The sequence below is a fragment of the Balaenoptera borealis genome (assembly GCF_965194805.1).
Source record: "Balaenoptera borealis genome assembly, chromosome: 7".
Classification (NCBI taxonomy): Eukaryota; Metazoa; Chordata; class Mammalia; order Artiodactyla; family Balaenopteridae; genus Balaenoptera; species Balaenoptera borealis.
The window spans coordinates 96,070,338-96,095,400 of record NC_138864.1 but is presented as its reverse complement, the minus strand read 5'-3'; the positions used below and the strand labels follow the sequence as shown (position 1 = coordinate 96,095,400).

General features: G+C 37.9%; 1 protein-coding gene across 17 annotated transcripts in view; it reads left to right on the top strand.

Annotated features, from left to right (window-relative positions):
• The window catches only part of TFEC (transcription factor EC), a 686,635-nt gene that overhangs the window by 600,471 nt on the left and 61,101 nt on the right, over positions 1 to 25,063 (top strand). For 14 of the 17 annotated variants that reach the window (XR_014246924.1, XR_014246925.1, XR_014246926.1 and 11 more), the window contains one exon: positions 15,487 to 15,573. The exons of 1 other annotated variant lie outside the window; for it this stretch is intronic. Coding sequence is in view for 10 of the 16 variants with exons in the window: in XM_082400109.1 (XP_082256235.1) it covers positions 15,487 to 15,573 (87 nt within the window). In the remaining 6 variants the exon portion in view is untranslated. Of the gene's footprint in view, positions 1 to 15,482; positions 24,655 to 25,063 lie in introns of those variants that run through there. 2 more of the 17 variants (XM_082400107.1, XM_082400106.1) reach the window with 2 other exon arrangements.

The window sequence follows — 25,063 nt, the reverse complement described above, 5'->3', positions numbered from 1 at the left end:
TTTAGTTAAAACATTTATCAACAGTTACATTATCTAAAGTACCCATTAAGATAAAACAAGAAAAAGAATAAATAACAGTAAACATGTGCTCTAGAAATGTTTATCAGAATGAGACTAATAATCTTCTTGCACTTAATATTTTGTAGAATTATATCAGAATTTATTACTATTGATTATCTATCCATTCATTTCTATTTGCAACAAATACTTGCCTACCATTTACTAAATAAGAGGAAATTAGAGGTGCTGAGGATACAAAATGGATGAGTGTCTAGCTTCGTGGAGTTCATAATTATTGTGACTTGCTTGTAAATGAACCTTCAAAAAATACTGAAGAATGAGTAGAAGTGGGAAAAAACTAGAACTGGGAAAAAGAGTTCCTTTAATATCTCAATGTAGAAAAACTACATCAGTAACTGAGCTTTCTATTCTTTTCTTTTCCTTTTTTTCCATTTGATTTTTAGATGGAGACATGGTTCTATGATCTCCCAGATTTAATCTTCCAATCTACATTCCTGGTGATTATTACTGATTTCAGGTCACTGCTTTTTAGCTAAGTCTGTAGCCTCCAGGTACAAAAGAGTAATGCTCAGTATATCATTATTTGAATTCCAAATGATAGAGGAAGATTTTCTTTTGCAAATTTTATGTTAATCTAGAAAAGAGAAAAGAATAAGGATCTGGTAGATTGTTTAATAAAATATAATACAACCACAAAACAGGACTAGTTGAAATCCAAAACTGAACATAAATCTCTACATGTATATTTACTTAAACTTTTCAGTAGTGGATATACAAAGAATTTTCAAAAAAATATGTAAAACTAGGTTCTCTATTCACTCTATGAAGATAATAAAAAATATATGTAGGTTGAAAATCATCTGTACAGTAAATATTAGAACTCACTCAATACAATTTATCTTACAACCACCTTCTTCCCAAGTTCACTTCCTTGTGTGGAAGAGTGATTCCCAAAGGAAAAAACAAATCCCAAAGGATATGCATATGCCAGTCAATTCTAGGCAAAACCCAGAATATGATCTTATTATGTGTCTTATGAAATACGTCTTCTAAGAAATGAGAAAGGATAAGTAACATATATAAGTCTTCTCAGTTTTTCTTAGATAATATTTTTATTCCTTAGGCACACAGATTACCTTTTATTTTATAATAAGTTTGTATAAGAGAAATTTACCTGATCTTAATGGACCTTTAGGTGGTGTCAGTCAAAAGGAGTTGCATGGCTGGGAAGGGTTGAAAGCCTCATTAAGTGCAATGGTCTAGGGACAACATGCACATTGGCCGCAAACAAACACTTTCTATTTTTTTAACCATTGTTCTTTAAACTGTGTATATGTCTCCTCAACCGTTACTGTCAATCATAATTTTATTCCATCTGTTATAGTTTTAATGTGTGTTCTCTTTGAATTTGACTTATCATGTACACATTTTCACATACTGCCATCAATTCCAGTCTTGCTATCTTTAGTAGCTAAGATGTATCCAACTTGTTGCCATTTCCTAATATTCTTTTTTTAACATCTTTATTGGAGTATAATTGCTTTACAATGTTGCATTAGTTTCTGCTGTATAACAAAGTGAATCAGCTATATGTATACATATATCCCAATATCCCCTCCCTCTTGCATCTGCCTCCCACCCTCCCTATCCCACCCCTTTAGGTGGACACAAAGCACCGAGCTGTTCTCCCCATGCGATGCAGCTGCTCCCCACTAGCTATCTGTTTTACATTTGGTAGTGTATATATGTCAATGCTACTCTCTCACTTCGTCCCAGTTTACCCTTCCCCTTCCCTGTGTCCTCAAGTCCATTCTCTACGTCTGCATCTTTATTCCTGTCCTTCCCCTAGGTTCATCAGAACCTTTTTTTTTTTTTTTTTTTTTAGATTCCATATATATGTGTTAGCATACGGTATTTGTTTTTCTCTTTCTGACTGACTTCACTCTGTATGACAGACTCTAGGTCCATCCACCTCAATACAAATAACTCAATTTCATTTCTTTTTATGACTGAGTAATATTCTATTGTATATATGTGCCACATCTTCTTTATCCATTCATCTGTCGATGGACACCTAGGTTGCTTCCATATTCCGGCTATTGAGAATAATGCTGCAATGAACGTAACATTGTGGTACATGACTCTTTTTGAATTATGGTTTTCTCAGGGTATATGCCCAGTAGTGGGATTGCTGGGTCATATGGTAGTTCTATTTTTAGTTTTTTAAGGAACCTCCATACTGTTCTTCATAGTGGCTGTACCAATTTACATTCCCACCAACAGTGCAAGAGAGTTCCTTTTTCTCCACACCCTCTCCAGCAATTATTGTTTGTAGATTTTTTGATGATGGCCATTCTGACCGGTGTGAGGTGATACCTCATTGTAGCTTTGAGTTGCATTTCTCTAATGGTTTGTGATGCTGAGCATCCTTTCATATGTTTGTTGGCAATCTGTATATCTTCTTTAGAGAAATGTCTATTTAGGTCTTCTGCCCCTTTTTGGATTGGGTTTTTTGATATTGAGCTGCATGAGTTGCTTGTATGTTTTGGAGATTAATCCTTTGTCAGTTGCTTCATTTGCAAATATTTTCTCCCATTCTGAGGGTTGTCTTTTCATCTTGTTTATGGTTTCCTTTGCTGTGCAAAAGCTTTTAAGTTTTATTAGGTCCCATTTGTTTATTTTTGTTTTTATTTCCATTTCTCTAGGAGCTGGGTCAAAAAGGATCTTGCTGTGATTTATGTCATAGAGTGTTCTGCTTATGTTTTCCTCTAAGAGTTTGATGGTGTCTGGCCTTACATTTAGGTCTTTAATCCATTCTGAGTTTATTTTTGTGTATGGTGTTAGGGAGTGTTCTAATTTCATTCTTTTACATGTAGCTGTCAAATTTTCCCAGCACCACTTATTGAAGAGGCTGTCTTTTCTCCACTGTATATTCTTGCAAAGATGAGGTGACCATATATGCGTGGGTTTATCTCTGAGCTTTCTATCCTGTTCCATTGATCTATATTTCTGTTTTTGTGCCAGTACCATACTGTCTTGATTACTGTAGCTTTGTAGTATAGTCTGAAGTCAGGGAGCCTGATTCCTCCAGCTCCGTTTTTCTTTCACAAGATTGCTTTGGCTATTCGGGGTCTTTTGTGTTTCCATACAAATTGTGCAATTTTTTGTTCTAGTTCTGTGAAAAATGCCAGTGGTAGTTTGATAGGGATTGCATTGAATCTGTAGATTGCTTTGGGTAGTAGAGTCATTTTCACAATGTTGATTCTTCCAATCCAAGAACATGGTATATCTCTCCATCTCTTTGTATCATCTTTAATTTCTTGCATCAGTGTCTTATAGTTTTCTGCATACAGGTCTTTTGTCTCCGTAAGTAGGTTTATTCCTAGGTATTTTATTCTTCTTGTTGCAATGGTAAATAGGAGTATTTCCTTAATTTCTCTTTCAGATTTTTCATCATTCGTGTAGAGGCATGCAAGAAATTTCTGTGCATTCATTTTGTATCCTGCTACTTTACCAAATTCATTGATTAGCTCTAGTAGTTTGCTGGTAGCATCTTTAGGATTCTCTATGTATAGTATCATGTCACCTGCAAACAGTAACATCTTTACTTCTTCTTTTCCAATCTGGATTCCTTTTATTTCTTTTTCTTCTTTGATTGCTGTGGCTAAAACTTCTCAAACTATGGTGAATAATAGTGGTGAGAGTGGGCAACCTTGTCTTGTTCCTGATCTTAGTGGAAATGGTTTCAGTTTTTCACCGTTGAGGACAATGTTAGCTGTGCGTTTGTCATATATGACCTTTACTATGTTGAGGTAAGTTCCCTCTATTCATTGTCATTTGTTTCTAGGTATTTTTTGATTTCCTCTTGATTTCTTCAGTGATCTCTTGGTTATTAAGTAGTGTGTTGTTTACCCTCCATTTGTTTGTATTTCTTACAGATTTTTTTCTTGTAATTGATATCTAGTCTCATAGGGTTGTGGTCAGAAAAGATACTTGATACAATTTCAATATTCTTAAATTTACCAAGGCTTGATTTTTGAGCCAAGATATGATCTATCCTGGAGAATGTTCCATGAGCACTTGAGAAAAATGTGTATTCTGTTGTTTTTGGATGGAATGTCCTATGAATATCAATTAAGTCCATCTTGTTTAATGTATCATTTAAAGCTTGTGTTTATTTATTTTCATTTTGGATGATCAGTCGATTGGTGAAAGTGGGGTGTTAAAATCCCCTACTATGATTGTGTTACTGTCGATTTCCCCTTTTAAGGCTGTTAGTATTTTCCTTATGTATTGAGGTGCTCCTCTGTTGGGTGCATAAATATTTACAATTGTTTTATCTTCTTGGATTGATCCCTTGATCATTATGTAGTGTCCTTCTTTGTCTCTTGTAACAGTCTTTGTTTTAAAGTCTATTTTGTCTGATATGAGAATTGCTACTCCAGCTTTCTTTTGATTTCCATTTGCATGGAATATCTTTTTCCATCCCCTCACTTTCAGTTTGTATGTGTCCCTAGTTCTGAAGTGGGTCTCTTGTAGACAGCATATATATGGGTCTTGTTTTTGTTTCCATTCAGCAAGCCTGTGTCTTTTGGTTGGAACATTTAATCCATTCACATTTATGGTAGTTATGGATATGTATGTTCCTATTACCATTTTCTTAATTGTTTTGGGTTTCTTTTTGTAGGTCCTTTTCTTCTCTTGTGTTTCCCACTTAGAGAAGTTCCTTTAGCATTTGTTGTAGAGCTGGTTTGGTGGTGCTGAATTCTCTTAGCTTTTGCTTGTCTGAAGCAAAAAAAAATGGCAAGACAGAACCCTAGGACAAATGGTAAAAGCAAAGCTATAAAGACAAAATCACACACAGAAGCATACACATACACACTCACAAAAAGAGGAAAAGGGAAATATATATATATATATATATCATTGCTCCCAAAGTCCCCCTCCTCAATTTGGGATGATTCGTTGTCTACTCAGGTATTCCACAGATGCAGGGTACATCAAGTTGATTGTGGAGATTTAATCCGCTGCTCTTGAGGCTGCTGGGAGAAATTTCCCTTTCTCTTCTTTGTTCGCACAGCTCCCAGGGTTCAGCTTTGGATTTGGACACACCTCTGAGTGTAGGTCAACTGAGGGCGTCTGTTCTTTGCTCAGACAGGATGGGGTTAAAGGAGCAGCTGATTCGGGGGCTCTGGCTCACTCAGGCCGGGGGAAGGGAGGGGTATGGATGCGGGGCGAGCCTGCAGTGGCAGAGGCCGATGTGACGTTGCACCAGCCTGAGGCCGCTGTGTGTTCTCCCGGGGAAGTTGTCCCTGGATCACGGGACCCTGGCAGTGGCGGGCTGCACAGGCTCCCAGGAGGGGAGGTGTGGAGAGTGACCTGTGCTTGCACACAGGCTTCTTGGTGGCTGCAGCAGCAGCCTTAGCGTCTTGTGCCCGTCTCTGGGGTCCGCACTGATAGCCGCGGCTCGTGCCTGTCTCTGGAGCTCCTTTAAGCGGTGCTCCTAATCCCCTCTCCTCGCGCACCAGGAAACAAAGAGGCAAGAAAACGACTCTTGTCTCTTCGGCAGCTCCAGACTTCTTCCCGGACTCCCTCCCGGCTAGCCGTGGCGCACTAGCCCCCTTCAGGCTGTGTTCACGCAGCCAACTCCTGTCCTCTCCCTTGGATCCAACCTCCGTAGCTGGAGCCTCAGCTCCCAGCCCCCGCCCGCCCCGGCGGGTGAGCAGACAAGCCTCTCGGGCTGGTGAGTGCTGGTCAGCACCGATCCTCTGTGCAGGAATCTCTCCGCTTTGCCCTCCGCACCCCTGTTGCTGCGCTCTCCTCTGCGGCTCCGAAGCTTCCCCCCTCCGCCACCCGCAGTCTCCGCCCGCGAAGGGGCTTCCTAGCGTGTGGAAACCTTTCCTCCTTCACAGCTCCCTCCCAGAGGTGCAAGTCCGGTCCCTATTCTTTTGTCTCTGTTTTTTCTTTTTTCTTTTGCCCTACCCAGGTACGTGGGAGAGTTTCTTGCCTTTAGGGAGGTCTGAGGTCTTCTGCCAGCGTTCAGTAGGTGTTCTGTAGGAGTTGTTCCTCATGTAGATGTATTTCTGATGTATTTGTGGGGAGGAAGGTGATCTCCACATCTTACTCTTCCACCATCTTGAAGCTCCTCTGATCTCTTTTTCTACGAGGTTTTTTGTTTTTGTTTTTATTTTAGATTCCACATATAAGTGAGATCATGCAGTATTTGTCTTTCTCTGTCTGACTTCTTTCACTTAGCATAATGCCTTCAAGTCCTGTTCATATTGTTGCAAATGGTAGGATTTCCTTGTTTTTTATGGTTAAATAATATTCCTATTTATATATTTCACAATTTCTTTAGCCATTCATTGATGGATGGAAACAGGTTGCTTCCATGTCTTGGCTCTTGTAAATACTGCTGCTATGAACATGGGGGTGCAGATATCTTTTTGAGTTAGTGTTTTTATTAGCTTTGGATGTATTCCCAGGAGTGGAATTTCTGGATCATATGGTAGTTCTAGTTTTAATTTTTTGAGGATCCTCAATACTGTTTTCTTTAGTAGCTGTATCAATTTACAATCTCAACAATATTTTAAAAGTATGCCCTTTTCTCCACATCATGCCAGCATTTATTATCTCTTATGTTTTTGATGATAGCTATTCTAACAGGTATGAGGTGATACTTCATTGTGGTTTTAATTTGCCTTCCCCTAATAACTAATGATGTTGAGCATCTTTTCATGTACCTGTTGGCCTTTCATGTATTTTCTTTGGAGAAATATGTATTTAGGCCCTTCAACCATTTTTTTAAATTGCGTTTTTGTAGTTGTTGTTGTTGTATGAGTTCTTTATATGTCTTGGATGTTAACCCCTTATCAGATATATGGTTTATAAACATTTTTTCCCATTCCACAGATTGTCTTTTCACTTTGTTGGTGGTTTCTTTTCTGTGCAGAAGCTTTTTAGTTTGATGTAGTCTCGTTTATTTTTTATTTTGTTTTTTGTACTTCAGGTGTCATATCCAAAATATCATTACCAAGACCCATGTTGAGGAGCTTTGTTCCTTTGTTTTTTCCTAAGAGTTTCATGGTTTCAGGTCTTACATTTAGTTTTTTTAGCCCATTTTGTGTTACTTTTTGTGAGTAGTGTAAGATATCAACACAGTTTCATTCTTTTACATGTGAATATCTAATTATTCCAGCACGATTTATTGAAGAGAATGTCTTTTCTCATTGAGTATTCTTTCCTCTCTTGTCAAGTGTTAGTTGACCATATATGCTTGGGTTTATTTCTGGGCTCTCGACTCTATCCTATTGGTCTATTTGTCTGTTTTTATGCCAGTACCTTACTGTTTTGATGACTATAGCTGTATAGTGTAACTTTAAACCAGGAAGGGTGGTATCTCCTTTTTTGTTCTTCTTTCTGATGATTTCTTTGGCTATTTGGGGTCTTTTATGCTTCCATATAAATTTTAGGAGTGTTTCTTTTTTTTAAACTTCTGTGAAAAATGCCATTGGAACTTGATAGGGATTGTATTGAATCTATAGATGGTAGCATTGACATTTTAACATTATAAATTTTTCCAATCTGTGAACACAGGATGCCTTTCCATTTGTTTGTGTCTTCTTCAATTTCTTTTATCAACTTCTTGTAGTTTTCAGCGTAGAAATCTTTCATCTTCTTAGATAAATTTATTCCTCTTTTTAAATTGCTTTTGATGCTATTGTAAATGGGATTGATTTCTTTATTTCTTTTTCAGAAATTTTGCTGTTAGTGTATAGAAATGCTACTGATTTTTGTATGTTAATTTCATATCTGAAACTTTACTGAATTCATTGATTAACAGTATTTTGGCTGAGTCTTTAAGAATATCTGTATGCATATAAAGTCATGTCATCTGGAAATAGAGACCATTTTACTTCTTCCTTTTCAATTTTGATATTTTTTTATTTCTTTTTCTTGCCTGATGCTCTATCTAGGACTTCCAGTATTATGCCGGATAGAAGTGGTGAGAGTAGGCACCTTTGTCTTGTTTCTGATCTTCGAAGAAAAACTTTTGTCTTTTCACCACTGAGTATGATGTTAGCTGTGGGCTTGTCACATATGGCCTTTATTATGTTGAGCTATGATCCTTCTATGCCTAATTTGTTAAGAATTTCTTTCATAAATGGATGTAAAATTTTGTCAAAAGCTTTTCCTGCATCTATTGAGATGAACATGTGATTCTTTTCTTTCATTCTATTAATGTACTACATCAATTGATTTGCATATGTTGAACCATTCTTGCATCCCAGGGATAAATCACACTTGATCACTGGTGAATTATACTTTTAACGTGCTGCTGAATTTAGTTTGTTAGTATCTTATTGAAAATTTATGCATCTATATTCATCAGGGATATTGGCCTGTAGTTTTCTTTTTTGGTAGTGTCATTTTCTGATTTTGGTATCAAGATAATGCTGGCCTTGTACAGTAAGTTTGGGAGTGTTCCCTTCTCTTTGATTTTTTGGGGAAGAGTTTGAGAAGTATTGGTGTTAATTCTTCTTGAAATGTTTGGTAAAATTCACCAGTGAAGCCATCTGGTCCTGGGCTTTTCTCATTGGGAGATTTTTGATTACTGATTCAATCTCCTTACTAGTAATTGGTCTATTCACATTTTCTACTTCTTCCTGATTCAGTCTTGATAAGTTGCATGTTTCTAAGAATTTTTCCATTTCTTCTAGGTTTTCCAGTTTGTTGGCATATTGTTTTTCATAGTTATCCCTTATGATCCTTTGAATTTCTGTGGTTGTAATGTCTCCTTTTTCACTTATAATTTTGTTGATTTGTGTCCTTTCCCTTTTTCCTGAGTTAGTCTAGCTAAAGTTTCATCAATTTTGTTTACCTTTTCAAATAATCAACTCTTAGTTTACTTAATCTTTTCTATTGTTTTTCTGTTCTCTATTTCATTTATTTCTGCTCTAATTTTTATTATTTCCTTTCTTCTACTAACTTTGGACTCAGTTTGTTCTTTTTCTGCTTCCTTAAGGTGTAGGGTTAAGTTATCTATTTGGGATCCTTCTTGCTTCTGTGAATGTAGGTATTTATTGCTATGAACTCCCCTCTTAGAACTGCTTTTGCTGTATCCCATAAGTTCTGGTATGTCATGTCTCTATTTTTGTTTGTCTTAATAAACTTTTTTATTTCCCTTTTAATTTCCTCTTTGATCCATTGAATGTTCAGGAGAGTGTTGTTTAATTTCAATGTGTTTGTGAATTTTCTAGTTTCCTCTTGTTGTTGATTTCTAGTTTCATGCCATTGTGATTAAAGAAGACACTTAGTATGATTCCATTCTTCTTGAATTTGTTAAGACTTGTTATGTGGTCTAACATACGGTCTATCCTAGAAAATGTCACATGTGTGCTTGAGAATAATGTGTATTCTGCTGTCACTGGATAGAATGTTCTTTATGTATCTGTTAGGTCCAGGAAGTCTATAGTGTTGATCAGATCCACTGTTTCCTTATTGATTCTCTGTGTGGATGATCTATCCATTGTTGAGAGTGGGGTAAAAAAGTCTTCAACTATTATTGTTTATAGTCACTATACCATTTATTTTTCTCTTTAGCTCTGTTAGTTTTTGCCTTATATACTTAGGTGCTGTGATGTTGGACTCATAAATAGTTACATCTTTTTGATGTATTGACCCCTGTATCATTGTATAATGACCTTCTTTGTCTCTTTTTACCATTTTTAGTTTAGTCTGTTTTGTCTGATGAAAGCAATATAAGCTGTCTACCCCTGCTTTCTTTTGGTTACCACTACTTGAAATGTCTTTTTCCATCCCTTCACTCTCAGTCTATTTGTGTCTTTAAGGTGAAAGTGAGTCTCCTGTAGACAGCACATTTTGGATCTTCTTTTTTTAATCCATTCATCCATATTATGTCTTTGAATTGGAGAATTTAATCCATTAATATTTAAAGTAATTACTGATAGATAAGGGCTCAGTACAATAAAATACTGTTAGTTGTTTTCTGGTTATTTTGTAGCTCCATCATTCCCTGTTTCTTATCCTGCTATCATTTTTTGTGTTCTGCCTTTTGGTATCAATATGCTTTGACTTCTTTATTGAGTTCTTTTGCATAATTACAATACTATAAGATTTTCCTGTGGTTATCATGAGGCTTACATAAAATAACTTAAACTTATAACACCCTATTTTAAATTGATAGCAACTTAAATTCAATAGAATTTGTATTCTTTACACTTTTACTTCTTCTCCCCATCACACTTTAGGTTATTGCTGTTAAAATTTATACTTTTTTTAATATTGGGTTATTAATAATAGATTATTCTATTTATTCTATTTCTTAATTTTGTTTAGTTATCTGTCTGTGTTTTCATGTAGGTCACTAAACTTCCTTAAAAGAATTATTCTGAATTCTTTATCTGACAGTTCATAGATCTCCATTTCTTTAGGGTCAGTTATTGGAGTTTAATTAGTTTCCTTTGGTGGTGTCATATTTACCTGATTTTTTATGATCCTTAATTCCTATGTTGGTATCTGTGCATTTGAGTAATAAGGCTCCTCTTGCAGACTTTACAGGTTTGCTTTGCCAGAGACAGTTCTTCACCAGTCTGCTCAGTTTGGGTTTCTGGGTGTGTCTGCCACTAATGCCTTTGGGCAGGTGGGGCCTGATATTATGATATATTTGGGTGAGGCAACTGTTAGAACTCTGAAGACAGGGATTGGGGGTTGTGCCACTAGCTGAGAGCAGTTGGATAGGACTGCTGGCTTTGTTTCTTACTCAAGTGAGGCTGTAGAATGGGCTCCACAGTTGCCTGAATTCTCTGATCAGGCTTACTAGATGGTTGGGACTGGATGTAGCAGGTGGGGCTATGAATTAGCTTCCCTGTCCTAGCAGGGAAGTAGGTCAGGGCCCAGGACCTGTGCAGTTCATTGTTTGGAGGCCTGAATAAGGCCTGAGTATGCACTGAATTCCCTGGTCAGGTGAGGCCACTGATTTTGCTCTGCAGATAGAGGAAGCCATGGCTGTACTCTCTGTTCAAGTGCCACTGTATGTGGGACTGTTGACTTCCCATGTGTTCTGGTTAGGTTTCCTGGTTGGATGGGCTGAAGGCTGTATTCAATGATGAGCAAGACTATAAATTAGATTCCCTGCCCAGGCACAGTTGCAGAAGCTGCTCTAAAACAAGTAAAGCTCTTTGTTGTCTTAACTCAAGCTGACCCACACCCAAGTTCCTTGGCTGAACAGGGCTGCTGGCTTTGCTCTCCAGACTATCAGTTCTGTCTACCCTTTGCTCAGCTTGAGTGCTGCTGTGCTGCAAAGCTTTCAGGTATTTTTGCTAGCCCTTCTGATCAGCTGGGGCCAGAGGAATAGCCCTCCAGACTATTCTCAATTTTCCAAGGAGGTTCTCAGTTTGAGAGAGGCCAAGAGCTACCGTTGGCTATGAATTAATCTTCCTGCCTGTGCATAGCTTGGGAAGACCCCATGACTGGTACTGGCTTTGCTCTGTGGGTGATCTGCTCTGCCTCTCCACCTGCCTCTTGACTCAAGCACCACTGTGCCACACAACTTCCAGGAGTTGTCACTAACTCTTTTGGTCAGATGGGGCTGGAAGGTACTTTTCACTGTGGGTGAGGCTATGACTCAGCACCTTGCCTGGGTGTGGACAAATGGGCTCTAGGGCTGATAAAACTCCTTTGAGGATCTGAATCAGTCAGATCTGTGCCCCCTCCCCCCAAGTTACCTGGTCAAAGTGTACCCCTGATTTGGTTCTGCAGACCAACGATGTCGCTGGTTGGGTTTACTACTCAGGCACCGCAAATATGAACTGTCTGCCAAGATCTGTGTGTTGATTGTTGCAAGCCCCTCCCTGCTTCTCTGTCACAGATTCCCAGTGGCTGGGCCGCATAGATTCCTCTGCAATTCCCATAGTGCGAGATCAAAGTAGGGGCTCCCACAGAGCAGCCCACAATGTTGAAGGAGATTGGTTGTCCACCCTGGGTTCTCTTTTCCCTCTGGAGGAACCAGCGGCTCAGAGAAGACCTCTCTGCATAGTGTTGCACTGTCCTAGGGGAGGGTCAATGTGGTCAACGTGTAGCTGCTTCTTTCACCTTCTGATGCAGTCTGCCTTGATCTCTGAGGTTCAGGGGGTATTTCAGCCTCACCCCCGTGCTCTAGGATTCTCTTAGTGGTGTCTTGTTTCTGAATAGATTGTTAATTGTTCTTCTCATGATGGTGAGTGAATTCAGGAACTACCTATGTTGCCATCTTGATGATGTCACTCTGATGCTTACATTTTTTGAAGTTTTTAACACAAGGGCAGTGGGATTGCTCAGGATTTGGTGGCTGTTGCCATATTTTGGTGTTTCTTTCTTCTATGCTTGTCCTCCTGTGACATCACGGAACATTTCATTAATTCAAAGACCCCAGAAATCATAGCTACCACAGAATAAATCTATGAGAGCATCCATAGATTTAGGATTTGGGGGTTGGAATTAGGAGCAACTAGGTGATTAAAGCTCTCCAAGACAATCAGATATAAAGTCGAATAAGCATTTTATAGCATGGGTCTTTCGAAGATAAAATTCAAATTTGGACTCACGGCACACAGGACTCTTCCACACTTAACACTTGCTACCCTACCCAGACTTATCATTACACATCTGCATGGTACTCTGTTCTTCAGCCATATGGTTCACTAGTGATTTTCACAGCAGCCAGGTTCTCCTTCCTTATATCCTTTCTTTACCAACTACTCATTCAATCTCCATTTATCTGGATAATTCTGACTGACTCTTCAAAATTCATCTCAGGTTTCTTCTTTCACTGGGGGTACTCTGTGTGGATTAGGTGTCTATTCTCTGAGTTTTCATAGTAACACCTATATCATGTGGATAAAAATTGCTCTTATCATAGTATTTTTACAGCACATGCTATATTTCAATTATTCCTTGTCTTGTTTTTCTTATCCTCTGTACTCTACAAGAACTCTAAGTTGAAGGGAAGAGAAAAAAAGGAAGCAAATAATTATACTATTATGTAGAAATTATACTATTATGTAGAAGTGCAGAAGTGCTGTTCTGCTTCAGAAGTATGTCAAGTAGACTTAGAGGAAAATGGCTAGTGGGGCAATTTAGCCAAGTAAGATAGCATGAGCAAAGAATAGGAAACAGCATGAGGTAAGGAGAAAATGAGAGGCAGGTGATGACAAAAGGTCACACTAGAGAAGCAGGCAATAGACAAATCACAGAAAGGCTGGTGCTCCATGTTAAGTAATTTCAAATCCTTGAAAGGCTTAAATGTAAGGGCTAGGGCGACATAATCAGATTTGACTTTAATATCACTCTGTCAACTATGTAGAAGAAGAAGCCTGGAGGGAGGGAGCGACCAGTGGGGAGGTTATTTCTATAGTGCAGTGAGAGATGATGAGGCCTTATATTAGAACAAGTTAGAACTGAGGTATCTGTGAGACCACCACGTGGAGATGCTGGTCACAGCTAGATATCCAAGTTTGTCTTGAGGAGGAATAATCTAGACTGGAGGAAGAGATTTAAGAGTTGTCAGCCTATGGGTAGTACTTGAAAATTTGAATAAGGAAGAAAGCTTCTGAAGAACATGAAAACAATGAGAAGAGTAGGAAACCAAGGGTGGGATTGAGGAGATCACCCACATTTAAGGGGTGGTCAGAGGAAAAGGACTGTGAAGGTAAAGTAAAAAGATAACTAGTGTGGTGCCACTGAAGGAACCGGTTTAAAGAAGGAGTAAATGACCCACACACTCAAATGTAGTGACTGAGTCTAGTAAAATAAGGACTGATAAATATCTATTGAATTTATCAGTCACGCAGTCAAAGAAAATAGCAACAAAAGGAATTTCAGTAAGATGGTGGGCAAGAACCATTCTACTTTGAATTCAGAGTTAACAGGAAGCAGAGAGATAGAACTCCTGGGGAGTTAGGGATGATTGGGCAGAAAGATAATAGGGTAAAGGCATAGAGAGTAATAATGAAAATTGTTCAGTTGATCTGCCATAGGGGGTCTAGATTGGATCTAAATGGAATATTGCATTTGATGAGTGAGATAATTGAATTTAAAATTTCAGAAATGGAGTGGTATAGACTAGAAGGTGGTAGGACCCAGGCATGGCCTAGAGAATAGGTGAAGAGAAGGCTAAATTCAGATTTATGATTTTGAGAGTGGTGAGCTAAAATATTCAACTACAATTGAATTTATTTTTCATAGATTTCTGACAGTTGTTGCTACAGATTTTTTTAGGTGCATATGTATTCATGGTCACTTAGTATTATTTTTCCTTTAACATTTGATCTTGAATTTTATATGGTCTAATATTAACATTGCTACTGTTGCTTTCCTTTTGGTCATTTTTGTGGTACACCTTTGCACTTTATTTTCCGCTTTCTCTATTATTTTATTTTAAACGTGTCCCTTATAGACAAAATATTACAATACCTTTGAAAAATCCAATTTGAATGATAATTTCTTGAGCACTATGTTAACTCATTTACATTCTTGTAGTTACTCTACCATTAGGATTTAATACTTACCTTTTTTCACGTTTTTTAAATTACTATGCTTTCTGTTTCCTTATTTGCCATCTTTTTTTCTATCCTCTATTGGATAGGTTAAATTTCTCTCTCTCTCTTTTTGGTTACACCTAACTTAAGACACATAGCTATATTTCTTCTTTATCTATGTCATTGTTTAACAATATCTATGTCATACCCTTAAGTAAAAGTCTATCTGAGTATGGTCTTCTCCTTCTTGTTCTCACCTATCTTTCTTTTTTTTTTTTTTTTAATTCAAACAGAAAGTCACAAAAATTATAATCATCCTCATCAGTTCATGCAAAGCATGTAGAACAGCTCCTGCCACATTTCCTGCATTATCTGTGTTTGTTACTATTTAAGGTGTCCATGATTATTATTGTTGTTGATAGTATTGTAATTATTATTATTAGTGATCATTAGGGAAAGTTGGATAATACATTTCCATGTAGTTTCTATCCATGTGGACCAATTGGCTAAAGTTTGATCACTGATATTTGAATATCCAACTATAAGATGCTATCAAAACATTTTAAAAGAAAAATAAAGTTTGTAGGAAGTCATCTCTCTACAAGCTAAGTATATGAGTTCTGGCTCAAGGTATTCATGATAACCACTCTATTTATGCAGATACTAATTTCCAAAGGACTAACCCAGGGTGATTTGCCCAGCCATCACCTACCAGCTGGCGTAAGCTAATGCAAGGAAAAGCAACACAGATCAGAGTGTCAGGATTACTTCATTTTAAGTTCTAAAATATTCTGCGTTTTGATACACATATAATCTAAATATTCTAAAAAAACTTTTAAAGATTGCTAAAATTTTTCTCTCTGAATTCAGACCGACGTGCAACTTTTATCATTATGCACAATATTCTAAATGTATTATATTTTGCTAGATGGAGGACGTTATTGAGGATATAATCGGTATGGAATCAAGTTTTAAAGAGGAAGGAACAGACTCTCCTCTGCTAATGCAAAGAACAGTAAGTGTTTCCAGACCTGAGGAGGTCAATGAGATTAAAATCAATAATAGCATCTGATGATAAAACAAGAAATTTCATTTGATTAGTAAGTGGTGTTTTCTTCTGCACTTTTGAAACAGGTACAAGATAGATAAATATTAAAAAATATTTATTGGTGCAGAAAAAAAGATACATAATTTTATTGAGGAAGATAATAGAACGTGTACTATTCTATCTATCTGTCTATCTATCTATCTATTTACCTACCTAATCTCTATAAACACCCATCTAATTATATATCTAGTCTGCTATAGCATTTTCTGTGAAATCTTCAGATTTCCATTTGAAGCACAACATATCATAATACCCTCATAAGTTCATGGCTAAATTTTAACTATTTTACCATGACTAACAGCTATCAGATTCAGAGGCTATACAACTTATAGAGGAAAGAAAAAAATTATAACAACAAAAATATAACTTTACTTCTGAGCCAATAACCAAAGGTTAAAGATGAACTGAAGAAAGGTAGAAGAGCCTCACACTACTTTAAGGCATGTAGACAGACTTCTATGTTGAAATCACGAATTCCTGGAATAATATGCAGTGAAGAGATATCTTATCTCCTATTTGATTACTGTTGCCTTCTCATTGTTCATTTATTAATCCCTAGAAATGAATCTGTAAAGGGTGTGCAAGCTCTTTCTATACAGTTTGAAGGGTTGTTGTTGGTTTGTTTGTTTATGGTTTTAGACCTTTTAGAAAACATGAGAAAAAATATGAAAGGCTGTGATTTAATTGTTATTTTAAACATTTCATTTAAAGAAAGTGAATTCTGACTATATTGTGTAGTGTAGATACTGTTCATCAGTAAATCAGTGGGCTAAGTTGTATTAATGTTAACAATGGACATTTTAAATTTAAAACTTTAAGAAAAAATTAGACAAAGCATCCCTCTTTTCTTTATTAATTCCCAAATAGACTACAAAAAGGAGAATTATCTCTTTCCTCCTTTTCTCTCATACAAAGGACCTCCACTTTATAACAAGTCACTAATACCACTATTATCAGACAAAGATCAAATGAGGTTTAAAATCTAGTTTTTTTTTGAAGGTTTTTTTGGTGGGTTTTTTTTTTTTTTTTTTTGCCTGTTTGTTCATTCGTTTTTTAGAATGAAGTGACAGTTCTTTCTACCTCTTCTCTCTTCAGATTTCAAGCAGCATATTTATAGGAAATCTGACTAATTATCTAGATAAATATGTTATTAATGCTAAGTTTCCCCATCTAATTCCACAGCATGAGGTTACTATTTTCTTAACTAGTATTCAACTTCTGGGTTTGAGGAAATGATATTAATTTCCTGCAATCTTCTCTTCCTTGTATGTGGTACTTATTTCTTTGAAATTGTATATTGAAACATTCTCTTTGTCAAATTATCTTACTTGTTTTGTAGAGGTTGCATAGATTGCTTATTCCATGCAAACTGGTGACAATGACTATTGGGAATTTGCTTTTGATATACAGAATGTAAAAGATAGATACTACTGGCCTATTTGTACTTATATAAAGAAGTATCTGCTGTTGACCAATCAACAATCATTGATAAATCAAGATCAAGGTATAAACCCAAGCAGTTCAATTGACCAAATATTTATTCAATAGTTATATGCAAAGAACAATACATGCACTATAGGAAACTAAAAGTTGAGTGAGACACAATTCACATACCAAGAGGCCACATGATAGTGAGGCGGTGCAGTGAGGCACACCTGAGAGGCAGGGAGGGAGAGAATATGGATCTTGGTATTAACCCAAGTTGTCAGCTAGGTATCGTGCAAGTCACTTCTCTTTATTTCACTTTCTTCTTCTGCATTATGAGAATAATTGAAAATATTTATTGCCAAAGCTATTTTTATATTAAATCTTGGTAGATGACATATATATATATATATATATATATATATATATATATATATATATATATATAATTTTTTTTGAATGCTAGTCAGAGAGTTGCCCTGGAGTTCGACTAAAGTAGAAACCATGTGAAATTGAGATATTTTTGGAATGCTTTAGGAAAAGATGATATTTGAGATATAGTTATAAAAGAAGGTTAAGATTTTAAGAGGTAGACATGAAGGCAGAAAAGTATAACAAGTTAAGAGAACAACATAAGAAAAGGCAAGAAGTCAGAAAAAAAGAGAATGTGTAAGAATAGCTGGTAGAACAGAGATAGGAAATTCTGAAGGATATTTATAGTTCATGTGGATAAAAATAAAGACCTGTTAGATTCAGAGGAATGCTTTGAGTAAGCATTTTAGCTAGTGAACTTTTGGTTGTAGATGATAGAACCTGGCTTATATGGGGCTTAAGTATGAAAGGAATTTGTTGGCTCATGTCATCCATAAATTCCTAAGTAATATTGTATGTGGACATCCCTCCATAACTTTGCCTTTGTTCTGTACTGGCCTTATTCTCAGCTGTTGAGCGGACACTATCACAGCTTATTCCTAGCTATGCACACAGTTCTTCCTTGCTAACCCAGTTTTTTTTCAGACATCCACTCCTTCACAAGGAAGAGGAAGTTTCTGATTAATTTAAGCCAACGCTGGTGGCCCCATTTCCCTTGCCAGAGATTGTTTTAAGAATGAGCTTGTGTTGCAATTCTGGCAGGTTGAGCAGGTTCCTGGGGTCTTCTAGAATTTACTTCAGTCTTTAAAGGAGACCCAAGAAAGAGAAGGTTTTGCCTCTCCATGATGTTGTAAGACAATGTGACTTATGTAGTCATTTTATTGCCCAGAAGGTAAATAAACTGAGGAAAAACGAAAGAAACAAAGGGAGAGGAAAATCCAAGCGGAATGCAAAGAAATACTGCTTATATGCCCCTGGAGAATTCTTTACCTACGGATTTCACACATTAAGTAAGATTTTTTTCCTTTATTTTATAAGCTAATTGTGTCAGGATTTTCTGATTGTCATAACCAAATGCATCCTGGTGGATACATTAAGTCAAGCTTAAAAACTTAAGAGGAGAGCTTCCTTTCCTGCTTAGTTCCAGTTAAATCTCTGGGCTAATTCCTTGTGGAGCAATTTCTGTCATATATCTATCTGTCAACCAATTTTTCTGGGTCTTGGGCCCACCCTAGAGCTGTGAATCAAGCAGCTCCACAAAACAAATTATCTAGGTTAAGAGTGAGAACCAGGAGAACAGGAGTTGTTACCAAAATAAATGTAAATGAATTCTAGAGAGGCTAAAACAACAGATGCCCATAATGGTAAGCTTCAAAAGTGAGGATATTTATCAATAATAATAATTTTTCTTAATGTCTCACCTACTATGTCACAGGCACGTTGCTGAGTATTTTACATATTTTCTCTAGTTCTCACAGAAATTGCAAAGTCTAAGGGGCAATCTACTGATTGTGCTGTTAGTCACTTTGGGGTTCTTTTGCTGTGACTTAAGCAGAAAACCTTGAGTGTAGATTTATCCCAGGACCACTGCATATAGGCTTAATTAAAAATCATGTTCTAACTTCTGTTGGTGGAAAGCTTGGAAGCTGCTAAGGGGTAGCTTGGACCACTTGTGGTGGTCCTTCACATTTCCCCAGATTGAATGGAATAGTTCAAGGTTTTCACAGATCAATTTAGCCCAGGTATTTCTGACCCAGAAATGAATATTGAGTGATTAGTGACTAGACTCAGAATAATTAAGCAGAAGTTACCTCTCAATTTCTATTTGACCAAGAGAGCTAGGCAAGTGTCAGTTAGTTCTTACTGCAACAATTTTGTAAATTGGACTGAAAAGACCCAAAGTGCAAGAAACATTCAGTGAAATCAGCTGTGTTTTCATCAATACCTTAACCTCTCAGTTTCTCAGTCTCCTTGGTGTCAATGGTATTTTTCTCCTTCCTATCCAGGCATCCCTTCACATGATGATATCCTAGATCTTGTTATTATGTATTTCTCTATCCTATAACATTTTTATTTCATACTTTTTGACCATTACATTCTGTTTTTCAGTGCACCTACTCTAATGTTCTTACTTCCCCAATTGCTCAAGCTTGGGGAGATTCCAAATCAATTGACTCTACCACTGTTTTCAATAGCTATTATTTCTCACTCATGACATTTTTTTTGATATAGAATATGTTTATTATACATAATCTAGGTATATTGAGTATAAAATAACTATCAGTGCAAATAATTACACACACACATTATTAGGGTTAAGCGTCAGGTTAGGGTTTTTGTGTCTCGAAGGCTTGTGTTGTGCGACTTCTCGGTCTGTTTTCCAGATGATCGCCATTCTCAGATACAACGTTTGCAGATCAGTGTTTTCTCACATTCGGTCCACTGCCTCTTTTGTCATGCGTACGCTTTGCCTGTGCTGTTGAAAACCTTTTCAGTCACCTGGACCCCCAACTGGGTTTATTGTGCTTCTCTTTCCCTTGCCTGAGGACACCAATCCACAAACATGGTTCTAAGACTGAGGTCCAAGAACGCAGTGCCTATGTGTTTCTTCTAGGCCTGGCCTGGGTTCAGGTTTTACGTTGCAGTAGTCGATTTGGTGTGAGTTTCTTGTTGTAGGTGGCACGAGAAAGGAATCCATTGTGATGCTTGTGCATGGAGCGGTCCTGTTTCCCCAACACCATTCATTGCATAGGCTATCATGTCCCCATGGGACCTTCTCACCTCCTTTGTCAGAGACGAATAGATACACAAGCGTGGCTTTCTTTCTGGGCTCTCCTTTCTCCTCCATGGATCTATGTGGATGTCTTGTGTGCCTATACCATGATGTCTGGATGATGGCAGGTTGGCGAGCTAGTTGGAAATCAGGCGGTGTGGGAAGTCCGAAGTCTGTGCTTCTGTCCGAAGAGCGTATTGACACTCTCTAGGTTCTTCTGTGTTTCCAGACGCATTTTGGAATTCTTGGTTGTACTTTTCTGAGAAAATCCGTGGGTATTTTGAGAGGAATGGCATTGCATCTCTGGATTGCCTTGGGGGTGTGGAATCATTCCCACAAGACGGACTTTTCCAATCCATGAGCACCACCTATCTTTCCATGTTGTGTGTGTATCGTTTTCATTTTCTTTCATTGATATGTCTGTCGTCCAGTTTTCTGAGTTACGGGTCTTGTAGGTCGTGGGTTAGATGGACTCCTAGGTATTTTCTTTGTGTTGTTACCGTCATTGTCCACAGGGTTCTCTTCTTCCTTCCTCATTCGGATAGTTTGTTGTGAGTGTACAGAAAGGCAACCGATTTCTGTAGTGTCGATGAAGTTTCTACCCTGCAATCAAACTGAGTTTCCTGATGAGTTTTGTTCTGTTTTGTTCTGTTTACTTTTGGGGGTGGAGGGGGTCACCTTCAGCATTCTCTGTGCAGAGAATCAGGTCCATTGGAGTCTTTCCTCTGCCGTTGGATACCTCTTCTTTCTTTTTTCCATGCCATTAATATGGCGAGGATTTCCTCCACCTTGGAAAATGAAAGCGGCCGGTGTGGTCAGTGTAGAGTTGGGCGTATGCAATAACTGGCCCCCTTCTCCTTCCTCCGTCTCTATCTGAGACCTCCAGGAAGGGCAGGACTAGGCCAGGGCTCCATAGAGCTCAGCTCGGTGATCTGGATCGCTGTTCGTCTGCCCCTCCGTCCAGGGCGTAATTTGCTCTACCATCTGTGGCCGGGGTTGTGGTCATGGGGGGTTGGGGGTCCCATCAGCCTTTTCCCTCTTTGAACCAATCTTTTCTTCGTTATGTGTTGGCAAATTGCAGTCCACCAGACGGGTTGTCTGAGGCCAGCCTTTGGTTCGGGCTGAACACCAGCCTCTGGGGGTCACCCTGTGGTGCCCAGCATACAGCCCCACCCTGCTCACCTTTGTGCTCCAACTGGCTGTACTCCGGGTCCTCCAGCTGACACTGGGGGAAGCGTGGCATGGTGCTCCAGGTCAGTGCCAGCTGTGCTGTGCTCTTTTCAAAGCCCGGGATTGGGTCCCATGGACCTCTGGGCCCTGGTTCCGGAGAACCCTCCATGGCCACACTCACCCGGAGCCCACGCTGGCCCTCGTGGGCAGTGGGGGCAGGGGGAGGGTGGGCTGCCCCGGCCCCTCACTCATGACATTTTGACAATTTCTTCCTTAACCTATTCTTGGTCAAGTACTATAACCATTTCTCTTGCAAACACTCTTAGCATATACCCATTTTTCTTCATTTTATTCTCCTAACAAAAGCCCAACCCTGATTAAACTTATTTTTCATCTTACTCCACATCTTCACCTGAGTAGCTGAATGGATAAAATTTTACCACATTGCTCATAGTACTCACCTCCAATACATCACCAAAATTTCATAGGGGCTTTCATTACTACCAGACAATACTACAGCTATTCCTTGGTGAAAATTCTCATTAATTAAGACATTATACTTTCTCTTCTCTTCTCAAATCTCCACCATTCCCCATCCATTCTCCATTTTCTAGCTGATTTCTCTTTCACAACACACTTCAGAAAGAAAATATATGCAATCAGATTAGAACTTACTTGTTAGCTTTGCGTCACAAATTCTATAAGACCACCTGCATCTGTTTTGATTTTCTCTGCCATCCCTTTTATTAGAATAGAATTGTCCCAGCTCATAATCTGAAGCCAGCCCAACTACTTGTGTCCTAGATCTCACAAATTCTTACCTTCTCAAGCACTTTCCCTCTCTAAATAGCAACTCCTCCTATATCATCAGTCTATTTTGATGTATTGAATTATAAATATCAGCATTACACTTGTTTTTACTAAGATTCCCCCAAAATAAAACCAAATCAAACAACTCCCTTTGAATGCAATTCCTCTCCAGCTACCACACCATTTCCTGACTCCCTACCCCTCAAAACTCTCTCTGCTTCCATTTCCTTACCTCCCACTCTCTACTCTCCAATACAGCTGTTGCCCTTACAATTCTAAAAGAGCTCTTAAAACCAACCAATACCGAAGCCAATAGTAAATTCTCCATTCTCACCAGGCTTGGTTTCCCTGTGGCATTAGCCATGGTTGACCACTCCTTCCTTCTTGAAGGATTATCTGGGATTCTGTAGCACCATATTTTTTGGCTTTTCACCCACCTTACTGGTTCTTTCTCTTCTAATAGACATCTACATGCTAAAGTGCTCCCAGGCTTAGACTTCAGTCCTCTTTTCTCACATATCTATACATTCTGTTGGTGATCTCAACCCTTCTCCAGCCTAGCTCTCTCCCCTAATGCTAGATTCCTATGTCTTACTGCTACCCTAACATCTTTTGTGCTTCCAACAGACATCTCAAACCTAATCTGACTGAAAAGAAGTTTTTGTCCCCGTCCTTATCCATCTAGAACCAACACCCCCCAAAAAAAGTCATTCTTCTTCTCTCTCTTACTTCCACACAACCACATTTATCAGTATGCCCTCCTACTCAGCGTCCAAGATTTCCTGAATCTCACAGCTTATCAGCTCCTCTACTAAAACCCTTTTCCAGGCTATCATCATCTCTCACTTGAACTTCAGAACTAACCTCTCTGCTACTTCTTTCCCCCTTACAGCTGTTGATCACACAGCAGCCAGAATGATCTTCACAAAGCAAAAATCAGATCCTGTTTCTCTGATTGCTGAGCATTCTATTAACTTCCTGAAATCCTCAGAATATAACCAGGACACTTTACCATAGTCAGCACTTCCCTTTAACTTTAGGCTCTGGTCTTGATAGCCTTCTTCCTACTCCTTGAATATGACATGCATATTATCATTTTAGGACCATTGAATTTCCTTTTTTGGGCTTGGAATGATTTTGTCCCAGATCTTTGCGTGACTATCTCTTTATGCCTCAGATCTTTAGTCAATATCAACTTGTCAGAGAGGTCTTCCACAATCACCCTATTTGAAAGACCCCATCCCACACTTCCTAAATCAATATCTTATTTAATTCCCTGGGACACTTAGGATTAGAGTTACAAAGATTATCTTGTTTTTTATTTTATTTACCTATTTATTGTGTGCTCCCACCCTTAAAATGTAAACTCCTGGAAGCTGGTGATCTTGTCTGTCTTGTTCGCTGCTGTGTCCCTAAAGCCTAAAAGAGTGACCTGTTCATTATTTTATTCTCAGCACCCAGCACAAATGCCTAGCACATCACAGGTGCTCAGCAAACGCATATGAAATAAATACTTTAAAATTCACACACAAGATTTTAAAAAATTGTTCCCATTATACATTACCATTTAGGAAATTTTTTAATGGCTAAAATCAGCAGCAATAAGGATAACAACAATAATAATAGCTACTATGCCTTGGGTACTTGCTATGTGACAAGGATTGTGCAAAACACTTTTCATGAAAATTTAATCACCACAACAAACATATGAGATAGAGACTATTATTACGGATTATCATTTTACAAATGAGGAAAGAGGCTTAGAGAAGTTCAGTAACTCACTCAAGTTCATATAGTTAGTGAATGGCAGGAGAGGGGTTTGAATCCAATCCTGTATGACGCCAAATGCAACAATCTTACCCAATCTGCTGTGCTAGCAGCCTCAGAAGGAAGCCATTTCATAGAATTGTAGAATCTTGGAATCTGAAGGGACCTTAGCCTGATCCGATCCTCTGTCACATTCCAGCCAAAGGATTGTTTAGCCTCTGAGTTTAAATCTGTCTCCCTATAATTTCTACCCTTTAGTCTTAGTTTCACCTCTCCCTTTCAGAGATGTGGTTGTGCACAGTAACTTATTTCTTTTATTATAGATGGGTATTTTTCAATCAAGTGTCTGTAGATGCTGGTGGCATTTGACAATCTCAGTATACTGTTATAGTTCAAGACTATTTCAGAGACAAGGACTGAGTAAATATTAACAACCCCCTGTGCTTGGTTGGAACTTGAAAGGACTGCATAACACCAACAAGCAAGCTTTTGTCAATCACAATCTAGAGCAGATTAGACTTAAAGTCCAAGGAAGAGCCAAAGTTCACCTTAGAAGTTTCTGCACGGCTCTCCCAGTTATTGCTTGCAAGTGTAAGGAAAAGAAAATGATGAAGGAGAAAGAGAAAACCATTGCTATTGTGAAGGTTATAGACACTTCAAAGTTAAAACTGGTGAGCAAGTGCATTTTGGAATTCTTTCAATGTTTGGAGATGAAACCACCTTAAATACTGAATTTAAACTTTATAAACTAATAGTCAATAAAATAAGGTATGTAGAAGTTGAGCATTGAAAAGTGTAACATATAATCTGCTGTACTGACAAGCTTGTGTACTTACAAGATAATTTTTAATGCTTTGGCTACAGTAAAAATATTTTTATAGTCTATTTAGTTAAAAAATTGTTAAAAATTATGTTATATTATGACCTTTTTATCAAAAAGTGAAGGTTCTACTAATTATTTGTTGCAGCGTTTACATTTAGTACTAAACAGATTATATATATATAAAGTGTATGATGCAAAAGCATTTATTTTGTTACCATTCTCTGTTTTGTATTTTATCTTTTCTATTTGCTTTATGA